Source organism: Triticum urartu, chromosome 5A, assembly GCF_056163025.1.
Source record: "Triticum urartu cultivar PI428250 chromosome 5A, HENAU_Tu73, whole genome shotgun sequence".
NCBI lineage: Eukaryota > Viridiplantae > Streptophyta > Magnoliopsida > Poales > Poaceae > Triticum > Triticum urartu.
In genome coordinates this window covers 372147319-372165332 of record NC_141877.1, presented here as the reverse complement: position 1 = coordinate 372165332, position 18014 = coordinate 372147319, and the positions used below count along the sequence as shown (strand labels likewise).

Below are 18014 nucleotides of genomic sequence, written 5' to 3'. Positions count from 1 at the left end.
TAATCTGTAAACATACCTCAATTTTGCACTTTCCGCCTTGAAAGTAGATAATTGGCTAACTAACAATTGAAGTACATTGATCCAACTTTGCCTCTTCGCAATGATACCACAACGATTAATTGCAATCGTGCATTTTCGCAACCGTGTCTCCTCAGGGTTTTTTTTCGTTTGAAAGGCATATTTAAGGACAAGATCAAAATACGTGTGTACCAAAACATGTTTTTTTTACTGCATTTTTTTGACTGCAATGTACCAAAACATGTTAGCTTAGAGTATTGCAAAAAGGCACACTCGATTGACTAATACACCTAGCATAACCATTCACGATGGGAATGGGCCGACCCGGACTTGGCCTTTGGTCTTGGCCCTGTGGCCCCAAGGTCAATATGTGAGGCCATGGGTCGGCCCATTTCATCAAAAGTTTGTGGCCTCACTCACCCGTTGGGTACAAAACGGATTCACACTTACATCTAGCAGGGCGGGTAGTCTACAGTACTACCAAAAAACTTTCTGAACCATACTGCTTGAATACTACTACCGGACATTAGTCAATAGTAAGTATTTTAAATAGATATATAATTTTGGATGTCAGGTGCGTAGGTCCTGTCTTGTCTTCCGGTGGAGTGGGCTACAGTAGGCTGGGCATTCAGAATACGAACGATAAAGCTCTAATGCATTCAGTAAGCTACTCAGGGAAAATAATCTCGCAGTGCATTCAGCTGGCTGCTCACAGATTGGACTTTGCCTATGTAAAAAAATGCTTTAGGCAGGACTGGCCACGGTAGCTCCGTTGGTGAATGCAATTAACTTACACAGTATGTCTGTATGGTATCTACTGCCGTACCAGAACGGGTCGACCCGTCTGACCCATCGGGTCGCATGGTGCCGGCTCCACTGACCCATATATCTTTGGACGAAATCACTGTCCTAACCTTGTTAATGTTTATAGTCACAAATTAAACTCGACGCGAAAGTATTTCGCGATTTGACCCTTTTAGAAACGCCAGAGCCCGCGGCGTTTTCACCCAACATAGAAATGCTGAGCAAGCTAGCGTTCCCTGCCAACACGGAAACGCCGAGACAGCTAGCGTTTCTGCCCTGGCCCACAGTCAGTCTGAACCCGTTGTTTTCGCTAACGTGGCACGCGTGAAACGCCAAGGTCCTTGGCGTTTCTAAACTGGATTAAGTAACGCGCGCGGGCCGCGGGGGCCTAACCCAGCCCACTCGCAGTCGCAGCCCCGGTCGAGCAGTTCTTACAGGACGAACTGGCGGCCGCCCCCTCCCTCTTCTTCACCAAATCTCCTCCAGATCTGCTATTTTGATCATCAAAACGAGTAGATCGGAGCATCCCCGAGTTTCTTGAGGTATTCTCTTCCCAATCCTCCATTTATTTTCAGTCAAGATTGGCTATTGTAGATGCATTTTTCAAACATGGTGGAACCCTAAGATGAGTTATTAGTGATTTATTTGATGAATATTTTGGTTACATTATGTTTAGAAAGAAGACATATACTCCTTGTGTTTAAGTATTCTTAGTTAACTTGTTTAGTATTGGATTTAGAGAGAGACCATTTTTGGATTAGGTTGAACCTATTATTTGTTAATAATTAGTTGTGATAGATTCTTTAGGATAAAATAGGTTGAAAAGAATTGGTGTTGGTAATGTCGTTCGTGATTTGTATCTTTGGGATAATTTGTAGTAGTTCTCACACGATTTTGTATATGATGCGGTCATAATTTTAAGCATATATCATAACAAATTCATTGACCTTATTTTGTAGGATGTTTGAGCCGGATAAATATCCTGGCCTTGATGATTATTACGAGGAGAAGCATCGTGCTGTGCTAGTGGAAAGAGGGGAGGTAATTATGTATCTATATTGTTGATTCTCATATTGTGAGTAGTTTAGAGAAGTATATAAATTATGCGTGTGTTATTTGTAGGTTCCTCCAGTACTTCGTTTGAGAGGCCACAACCCACGTGAGTCCTTGAGGTATGACCGTCGCTACGAGCCTTATTTTAGAAGAATGGATCTTCTCCAGTTTGTCCTCAATTTTAAAGGCACACCACCATGACTGAACTCGACGGCCATTACCGCCCTTACGGACCGTTGGAGGCCGGAGACGCACTCTTTTAACCTTGCTCTTGGTGAGATGACCGTCACTTTGGAGGATATTGCGATGATCTCCGGTCTTCCGACAGAGGGCAGGGCTCTTATCGGGAAGGTGAGGTCTGAGGGGTGGCGATAAAGGGTTGCAGGTTTGGTTGGTGTTGAACCTCCCCCGTGGATTCATGAAACAAAGAAGGATCCTAGGCCATCTGGTTTTTTGTTCTCGTGGCTACAAGAACATGTTTACGAGTGCCCAGAGAATGCCAGTCCGGCTGTTGTGGAGAGGTACACCAGGGCTTACTTATGGAATCTTTTGACCCAAGTGGTGTTTCCTGACGGCACGGGAGACAAAGCCTCGTGGATGTTCTTGGACCCTCTTCGTAACTGGGATGTTAAGTGGAGTTGGGGGTCGGCGGCACTAGCCTTCTTGTACCGTCAGGTAATGATAATTTGATGCATTCTCATTATATGAAAGAGATTTTTGCATGTGATTATTTAATGTGTGTACAAATGTGCAGTTGGGTAGAGGATGTATGAGGAGTAAGCCGAAATCTTGTCTTGGTGGTTTTGTTTGGGCCCTACAGATTTGGATGTGGGAGCGTATCCCTGTAGGCCATAACTTCACCATTGCTCTGAAAGAACCTTGGGAGTGGCCTTTTGTAACACCCCGAGAATCATGCTACAGCAATCCCATGCTAATGGCCATGTCATCATGATCAGCATAGTTAAATTACCATAGAAAATAATTCAACTCCGAAACCCTAGTCAAGTTCAAGATTCAAATTGTATGTGAAATTTAAAGTTTCACAAACATGTCCGAAAAATAGTTCATGTTTTAGAAAATATTCCATACATATTTGTCATGATGAAGCCAACATCATTTGGATTCCAAAAATGCCCTTGGAGATTATTAAATTGGATCAGCAGCAAAATATTTGACATTTTTAATTATTAAAAATATTTAAACATTTCCAAATGCTCTGAAACTTTGTGTGAAACACGCCAATATTATGCTAGGTTTATGTGCAAGTTTTCACATTTAACAAAAATCAAATATTAGTAGAACCAAAATACAAATCAGAGGAGAAAATTACAAAACAAAAAAGTAATAATAAAAGGAAAAGGGAATAGCCGGGGCACTGTGCCCTTGGCCCATCACTTCTACTGCTCCAGGCCTAGCCCACCCCGCAGCCATCTTCAACCTTCTGTTCACAGATGGCTCGGTGGCCGCCGTTCGCTCGTACACGCCGCGGATCCTCCACGCGTCGTGCATCCGCTGCCTCCCTGCATGGATAAGAGCACCCCCTCTCTCCCCCACAAACCCTAAATCCCCATCACCCCAGTTTCCCCTCTCGTTCCTTTTTCGAAGAGAGCCTAGCACCGCGTCGCCACGCCGTCGTCATGGTCGCGACCATCGTCCACCATGAGCCACAACGGGAAGTCCAGGAGGTGAGCACCGTCGTCCTCGACACTGGAGCAGAAGGAGCTGGACCACGGAGCATCAACGCTGACGCCAACTACGTCTTCTTCCTCGGATTGCCGTCGCCGTTCTTCGTCGATCCACGGCCATCACTACCTCACCGTCTCCCCCGAGCTCTCTCGGCTTCCCCGAGGTCGCCATTGGAACCACTGTGAGCTACTCATTCCGTTCGCCTCCTTTCCCCCTTCGATCCGTGCTGCTTACGCCGTTGATTCACCGAGCACCGTTTACGCGTACACTTGTGCCCGCTGCTCTTTTGCTCGATGTTGCTGCTCTACCACTGCCTGTTGCCGCTGCTGCTACTATCTGCTGATGCCCCGCCGTCGTCCACGCAGCGCCCCCTGGCTGCGCACCCACGCCCTTCGATCGCGCTCACGGCGAGCCCCCAAGTGCGCCCGCCTGCGCCACGCTCACCTGCTGCTCTGCTGCCACTACTGATACTTCTTGTTGCCGCCGCCGCGCACCGCGCTTGTCCGATGCGGCCAGTCACGCCCTGGCCACCCCCACACCTCCCTCGTGCGCCCCGCAGCCGCTCTGCACTCCATCTGTTGTGAACTGCTGCAGCCGCCGCTGCGCGCTCGCCTCCGACCGCCAACGCTCGCCTGCCATGCACGCACCGCCCTACGCTGGTGCTGCCCTCCGCCAGCGCCGCTCGCTGCTTCGGCCGCCCTCTGCCGCGGCGGCCGGCTCCGCCGCTCGCGGCCACGCGCCCGACGCAGTCGCCCCTGCCGCGTGCTCCCGCGGCCGCCCCCCTCCTCCGGCCGGCCGCGCTCGCCACACCGCCTACCGCTGGCCGCCGCCCGCGCCTAGTCCTGACCGGCCTCGCCGGCCCTGCTGCCCGCTGCTGCGCCGACCATGGCCGTGTGCCTGAGCGCCCGTGTGTGTTGTGTGCGTGTGTGTGTGTGGCTCAGCTGAGCCACTGTTTAGTGGAGCCACCCCTTTTAGTTAGTGCTAACTAGTTTTAGATAGTTTAATTAAGACCTAATTTGCCTAATGATCCTATGGCCGAAGGGCCCCACTATTAGTTAAACAAAAATGATTGTTATAATAAAGCCAGAGTCAATGACAAGTGGGACCTAACACTATTCGCCTTTTGACAAGTCAAATGTTGACTGGGTCAACTCTGCTCACTGGACCACTCCTGGACCCCACTGGTCATACACTCAGGCTAGTATAGAGCTAGGTGACAAATGTTTATTCTGTTTTAATTCAAATTAATAATAAACCAAAAAAACATTAAACTTTAGAAATTAAAAATTAATAGAAAATAAACCGTAGCTCAGATGAAAAAAGTTTATACATGAAAGTTGCTCAGAACGACGAGACGAATCCTGATACGTAGCCCATTCATCTGCCACACATCCCTAGCATAGCGAACACGCAACGTTCCCGCTCTGGTTAATCTGTCCGAAAATGCGAAACACCGGGAATACTTTCCCAGATGTTTCACCCCTTCGCCTGTATCACCTCCTGTTGCGCTAGGTCACCTCTAGCACCGCGTATTGCCATGTTACGCTTTGTGATGCTTTGATTGCTTTGTTATTTATTGTGCTCCGCCTCCGTTACTTCTTTCCGGTAGACCCCGGGGCTGTCGGTGACCCCCCCCCCCAGTACGACTACGGTGTTGGTGACTCGTCCTTCTTGCCAGAGCAACCAGGCAAGCCCCCCCTGATCACCAGATATCGCCTACTCTCCTCTATACTGCTTGCATTAGAGTAGTGTAGCATGTTACTGCTTTCCGTTAATCCTATTCTGATGCATAGCCTGTCATTGTTGTTACAACTGTTGATACCTTACCTGCAATCCTAAATGCTTAGTATAGGATGCTAGTGTTCCATCAGTGGCCCTACACTCTTGTCCGTCTGCCATGCTATACTACTCGGCCGTGATCACTTCGGGAGGTGATCGCGGGTATATACTTATACATATATACATGTTGTACAGGTGGTGACTAAAGACGGGTCGGCTCGTTGAGTACCCGCAAGTGATTCGAATGTGGGGGCTGAAGGGGCAGGTGGCTCCATCCAGGTAGTGGTGGGCCTGAGTTCCCGACGGCCCCCGACTGTTGCTTTGTGGCGGAGCGACAGGGCAGGTTGAGGCCACCTAGGAGGGAGGTGGGCCTGGCCCTGGTCGGCGTCCGTGGTTATTCCAAAATAACACGCTTAACGAGATATTGGTATTTGATCTGAGTCTGGCCACTGGCCTATACGCACTAACCATCTATGCGGGGACAGTTATTGGCAGTCGACGTCGTGGTATCAGCCGAAGTCTTCGTGACGTCAGCGACTGAGCGGCGCGCGCCGGATTGGACTGGAGCGCCTACTAGGCTAGGTCTGCTTCCGACCGCCCTCGCAATGTGCAGGTGTGCAATGGGTGATGGGCCCAGACCCCTGCGCCATAGGATTTAGACCGGCGTGCTGACCTCTCTGTTGTGCCTAGGTAGGGCTACGACGTGTTGATCTTCCGAGGCCGGGCATGACCCAGAAAAGTGTGTCCGGCCAAACGGGATCGAGCGTGTTGGGTTATGTGGTGCAACCCTGCAGGGAAGTTAATCTATTCGAATAGCCATGATCTTCGGTAACAGGACGACTTGGAGTTGTACCTTGACCTTATGACAACTAGAACTGGATACTTAATAAAACACACCCTTCCAAGTGCCAGATACAACCCGGTGGTCGCTCTCTAACAGGGCGACGAGGAGAGGATCGTCGGGTAGGTTTATGCTACACGATGCTACTTGGTGAACTTGCTATCTACTCTCCTCTACATGCTGCAAGATGGAGGTGGCCAGAAGCGTAGTCTTCGACAAGACTAGCTATCCCCCTCTTATTCCGGCATTCTGTAGTTCAGTCCACATATGATACCTTTATTCCATTTGATACCAATGCATACATATGTAGTGTAGCTCCTTGCTTGCGAGTACTTTGGATGAGTACTCACGGTTGCTTTGCTCCCTCTTTTCCCCTTTCCTATACCCGATTGTTGCGACCAGACGATGGAGCCCAGGAGCCAGACGTCACTGTCGATGACGACTACTACTACTCGGGAGGTTCCTACTACTACGTGCAGCCCGCTGCCGACGACCAGGAGTAGTTTAGGAGGATCCCAGGCAGGAGGCCTGCGCCTCTTTCGATCTGTATCCCAGTTTGTGCTAGCGATCTTATGGCATCTTGTTTAACTTATGTCTGTACTCAGATATTGTTGCTTCCGCTGACTCGTCTTTGATCGAGCTCTTGTACGTATTCGAGCCTTCGAGGCCCCTGGCTTGTAATATGATGCTTGTATGACTTATTTTATTTGTAGAGTTGTGTTGTGATATCTTCCAGTGAGTCCCTGATCTTGATCGTACACGTTTGCATGTATGATTAGTGTACGGTCAAATCGAGGGCGTCACAAGTTGGTATCAGAGCCGACTGCCTGTAGGAATCCCCTTCCACACTCCTTGGCCGAAGTCGAGTCTAGACATTACAAAACTTTTTACTAACATGGTTGTGTGTCTTACGGGCCCACGTCGCCATTTGGGTGGTATTAGGATCTTTTACTCCTCGATCTATACTCTGGGACTCTGATCTCCCTACTATTCGGGTTAAATGATTTTGCTAAAAGGACTAACTTTAGGTTCTCGTAAATACTTTCTCCCGGAGAGCCCCTCACTCCAGATGATCGCTTGCTGCACCAGAAGATTCCGAAGATACTCTCTGAGGTTTTCCCGAGACCCTTGTGCCCACCGACTTTACAATCCCCTACCACCGATATACCCTTATGGATAACTACCTACAATTGCCATTCATACCTTCATTCTCAGTTGCTCTTGTTATTACGAGATGCCCTAAATTGCTCTCCGTTGTTCCAAAAATCCTTTAAGCTTACTGCCTTGCTGTTCTTTGTCACCTGAATACCCCTATGGATAATTCTCGCACTTATCGAGTATCCGTTCATCCCTAGTTGTTCGTATGCTTCATAAGATACTCTGAAATACTATCCGACCTTCTGAGCATCCTCTTCGAACTATTGCTCTGCAAATACTTGTATGCTTACATTATGGGTGCTCCCATATCACTAGCAATATTCACTAGTATCTTTTGGGGCCGTCATTTTGATCCTATTGATTCAACATGTGTGCGAATGCACACAATCATCAATCGACCCTTCTAAATTATCTTTCCGGCTCAGACGTCATTTTGGACATGAGCTGGTTCTCAACCAAACAAATTGCCGTCGATTATGCCCCTAAGTCTACTCAACTTATCCATCCTTACTCAGAGCGTTTGTTTCTGAGCCCTTAATTTGGAAGTCATAACTCCTTTGCATTTGAGCTTGGATTGGTCAGTTGTTCCATAAACTGATCTCCTTGCATTCCTTCTTCCTCTGGTTGAGTACCAATGCTCACATCAGACCCCTGGTGGACCACGAGATCCTTTGTTGGATTTTATCCGACAACGTCCTTCATATTCTATAAGCTTGTGAGCCTTTCCTCGGATACATACTGATTTTGGTAAATTGTATCCTCTGTTTTCTCAACCATGCTCTGTTTTCGAGCTGGTGGTATTCGCGATTGAAGCTTGTGGTATATGTTTCCACGATACCCTGACGGGTTGAACCTATGCCTTCCTTAATATGTGTGAACTCGAAAGTTTTCATGAGTCATACTCTTCTGATATTTTGCCAGATAAAATTTCAACACTACTACTTCATCGAACGCAAGAAGTGAATGAAATGTTTTGCATTGGAGAAGTGGGAGTCGACCTTGAACTTTGTGTTCATGCCCATGGACACGAGTAGATCTTATCATTAAAGCTTCTCTTAAATTAAATTTTTCCCTTGGTATAAGTTCTTATATCTGGGATCCGGCCTTTTGCAATCATGGTTTCGACCATATGTTCTTCTTTGACCCCATTTCACGGGCAAGTTTAAGCACTTGTCTTCTGTGGATCAATACACCAGTCCAACCTTTACTTTGATCTTCCGTCGAGTATTACACCATGGTACCTCGATAATATCAAGTACTACCTAACCTCTTATGAGTTCTTCACCAAGTACTACATTCTCACTGATTCCAATTTTCACGGGCTCTGAGTTATTAAACACTCAAAGACCGATAACTGAACCAAGTCCGCACTACGGTTCAACAAATCTTAGTAATCTTCTTTAAGTATGAGTTTGTACCCGATCACGCCATTCCTAGCCTGCTTGGCTATATCATTGTCTTGATGATTTTAACTGTGCTACCTGGTCCTTATTCCCGGAGCACCACTTTCGGCGATGAGCTAAGCTTACGTCGATTTTCCTCGTCATATCATTTCGCCTTGAATAGCAAGCTTGATTTTGAGTTTGTGTCGTACCCGTGGTTCAAATAACCTTTCACTTCATCATTCGTTTGACTTGATGTCATCATCGATCGATTACATCTTCATGAAATCTCTCGACAAAATTTGTCGTGATCATCATCAACATTTTGAATCTTTCCAAAATACCAATTGAATTCATGATGATAAGTACCACCCTCACCCCTTGGTAATATGAGTTACCATTGACAACATCCTTACCTTCCTTCCGTCACAAACTTATTCATGTTATGGATGCAACTTGCTATCCAGCTTGTAATAAGTTCTACCTTGGAGTATTACCAGCTTATATATCAAGAAGGTTGTGAGAATTTCACCACCTCTTAAGAAATTCTTGTTACAGTGATGCTTCTCGCCATCACCATTCTTTTCTTGGCCCCGTGTTGAGTGAACTCTGTTGTGGGAATTTGATATCTCTAGCAACCCTATTGTTTTGAAGTGAATGGCCGATAGTTTCGTTATCGAATCATCATTCTAACTTTGAACATCCTACTTGGTCCATATTTCCAGGTGCATTTTCGTTCAATATTTAATTGTGGAAATCCATCCTTAGGAAATCTTGATGAATTGTCGCCGAGTTCATCAGCCAGCTCCTCATCCTCTCCTTGGTTTACCGATGAAATCTTGTTTTGGAACTCGCTTCCATAGTTCATTGTCCGAGAATCTTATAATGTCATCTCGTCAATTGTGCTACACCTTTTCTTCTCAGGCATCCTAAGTTGGAGGTATCCTGACACTGGTCGGATCCGAACCTCGGTCAGATATGATGGTTGGAACATATCTCCAAGAGTTATAGCATTGGTCTTTATATGACTCGATAATGTGATATCATGCCTAGCACACCTGATCGGAGGACCTATTGTTATAACTTCCTTTTTAGCAAGGATATCCATTCTTTCATGGGGAAATTGTAAGACTTATTCTATAAGTTGTTCCTGATGGATCCTTTGTGTATCCAAAATCCGACCTTTGCTTGAAAACCATGTCAATGCTATCTCGAAGCATGTCTGTGGTACTCCGATTTTCAACAAGAACATTTGAAGCCCAATGCTAAATGTTTCTTTCTTAATTATCCTAACACCGTTGTATGGGTAATGCCATGAAAATTCTCTCCCATTACCTAAATGGTTTTCTACGTTATATCCTGTCATGGATATCATGCTATGCTTGTCTTTGGGAAGGATATACCCCTGAATTATGTGTTTAAACACATTTTTCCTTTCCATTGTTCTGTTTAACCTGATGATCACATTTTCCTCCATTGGTTTGTTTGACCTTTCTTGTGATCTATATAATCTAAGCAGTAATAATTCACTATTTATGTAAACACCTCGGTGTACAACTCTGTCAGTGAGACCCTGTTTCTACTGGTGATGACATTTTGGTAGCCACCGATGGACGAGAACTTTGCCTATTGGCCGCCTCGTTTCAATGAGAAGGAAAATGGTTCTCTTCGTCCCTCGCCCTTGGTACCGACTTTGTTGCCGACATATCTAACATGCTACTCTCTGACATGCCTTGCTATCATGACCGTGCAAAATGTCACCGATCCTACTTTTAACCCACATGGTGGGCCCATAACCCACAGTTCCACAGGATCGAAATCCGACTCTCCTGTTCAACCCTGTTTCTAATGGTTATTCATCATGCTTGGCTTCGTATTTAATTCACGTACCACCTTCCTAGTGCTCTATTCTGGTATCAGACGCAATACTTACTCTCGCTGCTCTGAACCCCTTTCTCACTCTGGTTCAGACTTCGAGCAACTATCTATCCGCTTGGAACCTCTTATTGTACCTTCGTACCTTACTCTTGATGTATTTTAGATGTTCAACTCGAGAGATAATCTTATGCTCATTCATGGGTTAACCCCATATTGTTTCCCTCCTAAGCATTTTGTCGTAGCCGAGTTGCCCCTTCCCTATTCGTAAGTACGTTGGAGTTCCCGAAGAAAAGGACGACTTCACCATGATGACCTGAAGCAGTGGAATGAAGACATCAATGTAATGGATCGATCTCTTCGAGAAGAGCAACCAAGACCGAGAAGACTCGTTAGAATTTCGTAACCAGAACTTTCCCCCTTACTCCACCTCTTAAATCTCGGGACGAGATTTCTTGTAGTGGAGGAGATTTGTAACACCCCGAGAATCATGCTACAATAATCCCATGCTAATGGCCATGTCATCATGATCAGCATAGTTAAATTACCATAGAAAATAATTCAACTCCGAAACCATAGTCAAGTTCAAGATTCAAATTGTATGTGAAATTTAAAGTTTCACAAACATGTCCGAAAATAGTTCATGTTTTAGAAAATATTCCATACGTATTTGTCATGATGAAGCCAACCTCATTTGGATTCCAAAAATGCCCCTGGGGATTATTAAATTGGATCAGCAGCAAAATATTTGACATTTTCAATTATTAAAAATATTTAAACATTTCCAAATGCTCTGAAACTTTGTGTGAAACACGCCAATATTATGCTAGGTTTATGTGCAAGTTTTCACATTTAAAAAAATCAAATATTGGTAGAACCAAAATACAAATCAGAGGAGAAAATTACAAAACAGAAAAGTAATAATAAAAGGAAAAGGGAATAGCCGGGGCACTGTGCCCTTGGCCCATCACTTCTACTGCTCCAGGCCCAGCCCACCCCGCAGCCATCTTCAACCTTCTGTTCAAAGATGGCTCGGTGGCCGCCGTTTGCTCGTACACGCCACGGATCCTCCACGCGTCGTGCATCCGCTGCCTCCCCGCGTGGATAAGAGCACCCCCTCTCTCCCCCACAAACCCTAAATCCCCATCACCCCAGTTTCCCATCTCGTTCCTTTTTCGGAAGAGAGCCTAGCACCGCGTCGCCACGCCGTCGTCATGGTCGCGACCATCGTCCACCATGAGCCACAACGGGAAGTCCAGGAGGTGAGCACCGTCGTCCTCGACACTGGAGCAGAAGGAGCTGGACCACAGAGCATCAACGCCGACGCCAACTACGTCTTCTTCCTCTGATTGTCGTTGCCGTTATTCGTAGATCCACGGCCATCACTACCTCACTGTCTCCCCCGAGCTCTCTTGGCTTCCCCGAGGTCGCCATTGGAACCACTGTGAGCTACTCATTCCGTTCGCCTCCTTTCCCCCTTCGATCTGTGCTGCTTACGCCGTTGATTCACCGAGCACCGTTTACGCGTACACTTGTGCCCGCTGCTCTTTTGCTCGATGTTGCTGCTCTACCACTGCCTGTTGCCGCTACTGCTACTATCTGCTGATGCCCCACCATCGTCCACGCAGCTCCCCCTGGCTGCGCACCCACGCCCTTCGACCGCGCTCACCGCGAGCCCCCAAGCGTGCCCGCCTGCGCCACACTCACCTGCTGCTCTGCTGCCACTACTGATACTTCTTGTTGCTGCCGCCGCGTACCGCGCTTGTCCGATGCGGCCAGTCATGCCCTGGCCACCCCCACACCTCCCTCGTGCGCCCCGCAGCCGCTCTGCACTCCATCTGCTGCGAACTGCTGCAGCCGCCGTTGCGCGCTCGCCTCCGACCGCCAACGCTCGCCTGCCATGCGCGCGCCGCCCTACGCCGGTGCTGCCCTCTGCCGGCGCCGCTCGCTCCTTCGGCCGCCCTCTGCCGCGGCAGCCGGCTCCGCCGCTCGCGGCCACGCACCCGACGCAGTCGCCCCTGCCGCGCGCTCCCGCGGCCGCCCCCCTCCTCCGGCCGGCCGCGCTCGCCACACCGCCTACCGCTGGCCGCCGCCCGCGCCTAGTCCTGACCGGCCTTGCCGGCCCTGCTACCCGCTGCTGCGCCGACCATGGCCGTGTGCCTGAGCGCCCGTGTGTGTTGTGTGTGTGTGTGTGTGTGGCTCAGCTGAGCCACTGTTTAGTGGGGCCACCCCTTTTAGTTAGTGCTAACTAGTTTTAGATAGTTTAATTAAGACCTAATTTGCCTAATGATCCTATGGCCGAAGGGCCCCACTATTAGTTAAACAAAAATGATTGTTATAATAAAGCCAGAGTCAATGACAAGTGGGACCTAACACTATTCACCTTTTGACCAGTCAAATGTTGACTGGGTCAACTCTGCTGACTGGACCACTCCTGGACCCCACTGGTCATACACTCAGGCTAGTATAGAGCTAGGTGACAAATGTTTATTCTGTTTTAATTCAAATTAATAATAAACCAAAAAAACATTAAACTTTAGAAATTAGAAATTAATAGAAAATAAACCGTAGCTCGGATGAAAAAACTTTATACATGAAAGTTGCTCAGAACGACGAGACGAATCCGGATCTTATGGCATCTTGTTTAACTTATGTCTGTACTGAGATATTGTTGCTTCCGCTGACTTGTCTATGATCGAGCTCTTGTACGTATTCGATCCTTCGAGGCCCCTGGCTTGTAATATGATGCTTGTATGACTTATTTTATTTGTAGAGTTGTGTTGTGATATCTTCCCGTGAGTCTCTGATCTTGGTCGTACACGTTTGCGTGTATGATTAGTGTACGGTCAAATCGGGGGCATCACACCTTTTGACGGGGATGAGGAGAGATATCCCACTATCGCATACACGTGGGATAATGTCCAAGTGTCGAGTATCGCCGCCATGGGGCGGTACAAGGCATACATAAGCGAGCTTGACATGCTTACTTACAACCAGGTAATTATCAAATCCCTTGCCATCATTACAGATTTTTTTGTTGTGCATGAGCTAGTGACATGTTGTGATGTAGGTTAATTGGAGGCCGTACATGGTACTTAGGCAGTTCCTTTTGAGAAATATGTGCCTTCGTGACCAACATCTTTGGCGTGTGTGTTGCCCCATGATATGCTTTTTTGCGGTGGAGTGGCATCTTCCACATCGTGTTTCGAAGCAATTTGGAGTACAACAACGCACCCCACTGGAGTATGTTGAGACAAGTGTGGTGCTACGTAGGTGAGAGTTTCTTGTACCATATGTTGATCAATGTGTAACCACGGAAAAATGAAAATGATGCCGATACTTATCATGCTTTGTAGGACGAGCCGGCAACACAACAAGAATGTCATTAATTGGGAGGATCACCATCTTATGTGGGTGGACATGTGGAATGCTCAGAGGAATGCCCGAGTTGAAGATGATCACACACCTGACAACGACGAGGGGGCATATTTAAGGCATTTCGAGTGGCTTCGCAAAGAGTACAGAGTTATCCTTAAGGGTGCTTGGACTCGTGCCGATTGCTTGGAAGTAATGCCAAGTGAGGCTGCTGATGGTGCATTCAACAACTCTATTAGGGAGACCATTGGAGCGCACCTAGATTATGGCCCTCTACATGACCGAGTGGTATGTCTTTTTGTCTCTTTTTTGAACATGTGACATTTCTTCATGAGTGGTGTGTCACTTAAGTTTTATTCAGGGCACGGAGCTATGGAGATGTGTCAATGATAGTAATGTGGTGCTTGGCCGCGCACCTGGTAGAGAAACAGACGTTCTCGTTAGGAGTACTCTACAGGTTAGAGGCCCTCTTAATATGAACATGTGTCATGTGAACTATTTTTGCATATTTACATGTCAATGTCTTTGCCTCTGCAGAAGGTTGTGAATCGTTGCCGAACACTAGCCGCTTTACTTTCTTGCCATGGCGGTTCATTCACGGATGTGCGTGCACGTGCTCAATATAGAATGGATGTGTTGTCTTCCGCTCGTCCATCTTCGAGCCAAGCACGTGCTTCTTCCGCTCGTCCATCTTCCAGCCGAGTAGGTGCTTCTTCGAGCCGAGCACGGATTGATGAACAGGAAGATGAAGAGGAGGAGACAGACTACGATGCGAATCCAGACTATGTGGAGCCTGGGGCTTCGCAGATGGAAGATGCTCCACCGCCAACTCAACCTTCTCAGCCTTCTGAAGAAGCACACCGAGTTAGCTCAAGAACCATCCGACGTCCTGGATGGCAGAACACTCCAGAGGGCTACGTCAACAGGGGGAAGATGGCTGCAAAAAGAGGCAAGAAGTGAAGTGATGACTAATGCGAACTTGTCAAGCCATCCTCGTCCAACTCATTCACCGGGCCTTCATCATCCGAGTCATCCACACAAGCACGCTGATAGATAATGTCAGGATCCATGTCCTGATGCCTTACTTCAGCCTCTACATCACCAACAATGTTGTGGTGCCTCTCATACTCTTCGTCAGAGTCATCGCCATCATCTTTCATCGGCGCACTACCTCCGAACTCATATTGGGGATACTCATTGGCTTCCGCTTCAACTTTATACTCAACAATAGGCGGCACACTACTAACCGGGCTCACATCATCTACTAAGGTTTGGTTCAAGTCAACATGAAAGAGAGGATCCTTGACCACCTTACTTGCAAAGACTTCGAGTGACTTGACTGCCGAGGATGCAACAACCTCCTTATATGCAGCCCAATGCAAATTGGACTTGATAGGCATTGTCTTCATTCGACACTTGTGTGCCGACCCAACATCATATCTTCCTACTAATTCAACTTGATCACTTGCATCCACCCACTTTAATCTTATCCATGTTTCTTCCACAACCTCTTCATAAATAGGAGTCTCAAGAAATATCAACACTTCCTCATACTTGTCAACAATATCCATATTCATAAATGCCTCTTTGTCAACATAATGAATATTCACAATCTTGTCCATCTAAAAAATGGTAATATAAGTATAAGAAATGTACAATGCTAAATATACCACATTGCTAACAAAACCCCTAACCCTAACCCTAAATCTTAATATTAGCCATAACCCTAACCCTAAATCTTAACATTAGCCATAACCCACAATAAGATATGCTCAACAACATCAAAATGCAACACTGTTGAAACAACAATACTCAAAACATCACATTATAGATCCATGCTCAAAACTAGAGTTAGGAACAACAAGAACAAATCAATCCAAATGGACAAATCCAACCAATACAAATTTGTGAGATGAAGGAGGTTACCTCAACGAACGGAAATGACACCGGATCCACGGACCAACCCAATCAATTTACAAGGATTTGTGAGGGGCTAAGTGAGGGACACAAAGGGGGAAAAGGGCAAGAGCTCGGGATAGGCCAATGGGGGAGAAGAGAGTGAGTGGCGAGTGGTGGGTGAAAGCCCCACGGTCACCTAAAATATCTGCACCAGAAACGCCATTGATTGTGGCGTTTTCAGAAACGCTGGATGGGTCGGCATTTCCAGCCTGCCACGTCGGCAAACAACGCGTCCTCGGCCTGGCAGTGGGCCAGGGCAGAAACACTAGCTTGTTCGGCGTTTCGGTGTTGACTGAAAACGCCACGGGCCCTATCGTTTTTAAAAGAGTCAAATCATGAAATACTTTCACGTCGGGTTCAGTTTATGATAATAAACGCTGACAAGATTAGAATAGTGATTTTGGCCTATATCTTTCAAGGCCAACCCACTCGCCCCATTGGCCTCGACTTTTTGGGCCAGGTCAATGACCCGGCGGGCCGACCCGACCCATTACCATCTTGAATAACCATTCTCCTCCATTCTCACTATGGCTTCAACTACCGAACAACCACAACGGATCTTGTCTTGCAATAGTCCTGTGCATTCCTCTGTACTCAACAGTGGGGAACATATAGTAAAATTGTTGCAACAAATCCAACTACTCCACGCACACACGCACCGACATGCCCAATAACTACCACTGTTGCACCTGTTGCTGTTGCCTCTTTCCCCTGGCTAGAGCGTGCACCACTCCCAGTGGAAGTTGTTGTGGTGAAATAAAAGAAAAGGGCTAACGAAAGAACAAGACAAGAGACGAGCTAAAGAAAGGAAAAGAAAAGGCTTCCACTGGACTTATTGGGCGCTGCGCCACTCTGACCGACTGCCTCACAGACTGTGCTGAACTTGAATGGCGGCCATGCTTCACAGCCCACGCTGCTCCACTAGACTGCTACTCCTGCTAACAGCATCGTTAAGACTGGCCACAGTTGAAGTAACATCACTAGTAACATCACATTTTTCAAGATAATTTTGCTTGTGTGACCCATATTTAATGATGAGAGAGGTGATGATGGTAACTTAGCTAGTTACTGTAACATCACATATATCAAGACAATATGAGTCTATATGCTAGTAAATGAACCATAACATGACAACACACATACAATATGTTACTACCCACTGTGAAGATAGTAACATGGCCTAGTAAAATGTGATGTTACTGGTCTAAGTTACTCCCCATTGTGACTAGTCTAATACTACAACCAACCGCTGCCTATACGAATATTGTCATATCATCTACTCCCTCCGTTCCTAAATATAAATCTTTATAGAAATTTCACTATGGACTACGTATGGAGCAAAATAAGTGAATCTACACTCTAAAATACATCTATATACATATGTATGTAGTTCATAGTGAAATCTTTATAAAGACTTATATTTATGAACGGAGGGAGTATATCACTTATACTTTTTACAGTCACTCATACAACAAAATTGGCCATAAATAATACTTTTTCTCATCTTCTTTCTATTTTTTTCATATTTATTTCAATTGTCTAGAAGCACGTGCATAGGCTCTTTAACGTTTAGGCATCTCCAACGGCAACCATGCAGATATTCATCAAATTTTGGATAAAAAAATAGCACAAATCATCTATACATACCATGAAAATTAAGTCTGGTACAATAAGGTCTCAACTTCGATTAGATCCTGGATGTCCAACGAGTTTTTCATGAACGGATCATGTCGCCTCACGCATACTCCCCCTTCAACTTCATCCAACAGTGTGTGCACGTAAATGGTCGTCCCTCTATCCTGTGGTACACCACGGCAGCGTGTGCGGGCTACATATAACATGTAGACCAACATTGAGTAAATGAATCAATCAACAAGTTGAGCAATATGAAGAAAAACTTACGATCTCGTCCTCTGTTGTATGCAGTGGCCACCTTGCCTAGCTGACGAACCACGTTACAAAACTTGGTGACACTGATCTGGATAGCGTGCCAGCGATACGACAACGACCTCACGTTGCGTGGTTGAATGATGTGCATGTCGTAGTGCGCAATGTGCTTTCGTGCGTGAAACTTCTCATGCACT

General features: G+C 46.6%; 1 protein-coding gene across 1 annotated transcript; it reads left to right on the top strand.

The window, feature by feature from the left end:
* Positions 1–2350: 2350 nt before the first annotated feature.
* On the top strand, positions 2351–14931 carry LOC147971430 (serine/threonine-protein phosphatase 7 long form homolog). Its single transcript, XM_087522777.1, has 8 exons — positions 2351–2550; positions 2630–2764; positions 13462–13593; positions 13667–13869; positions 13953–14259; positions 14333–14428; positions 14509–14641; positions 14678–14931. Exons 1-8 carry the CDS (start codon positions 2473–2475, stop codon positions 14929–14931), a joined length of 1338 nt encoding a protein of 445 aa, XP_087378903.1. The 5' UTR covers positions 2351–2472.
* The last annotated feature ends 3083 nt before the right edge of the window (positions 14932–18014 follow it).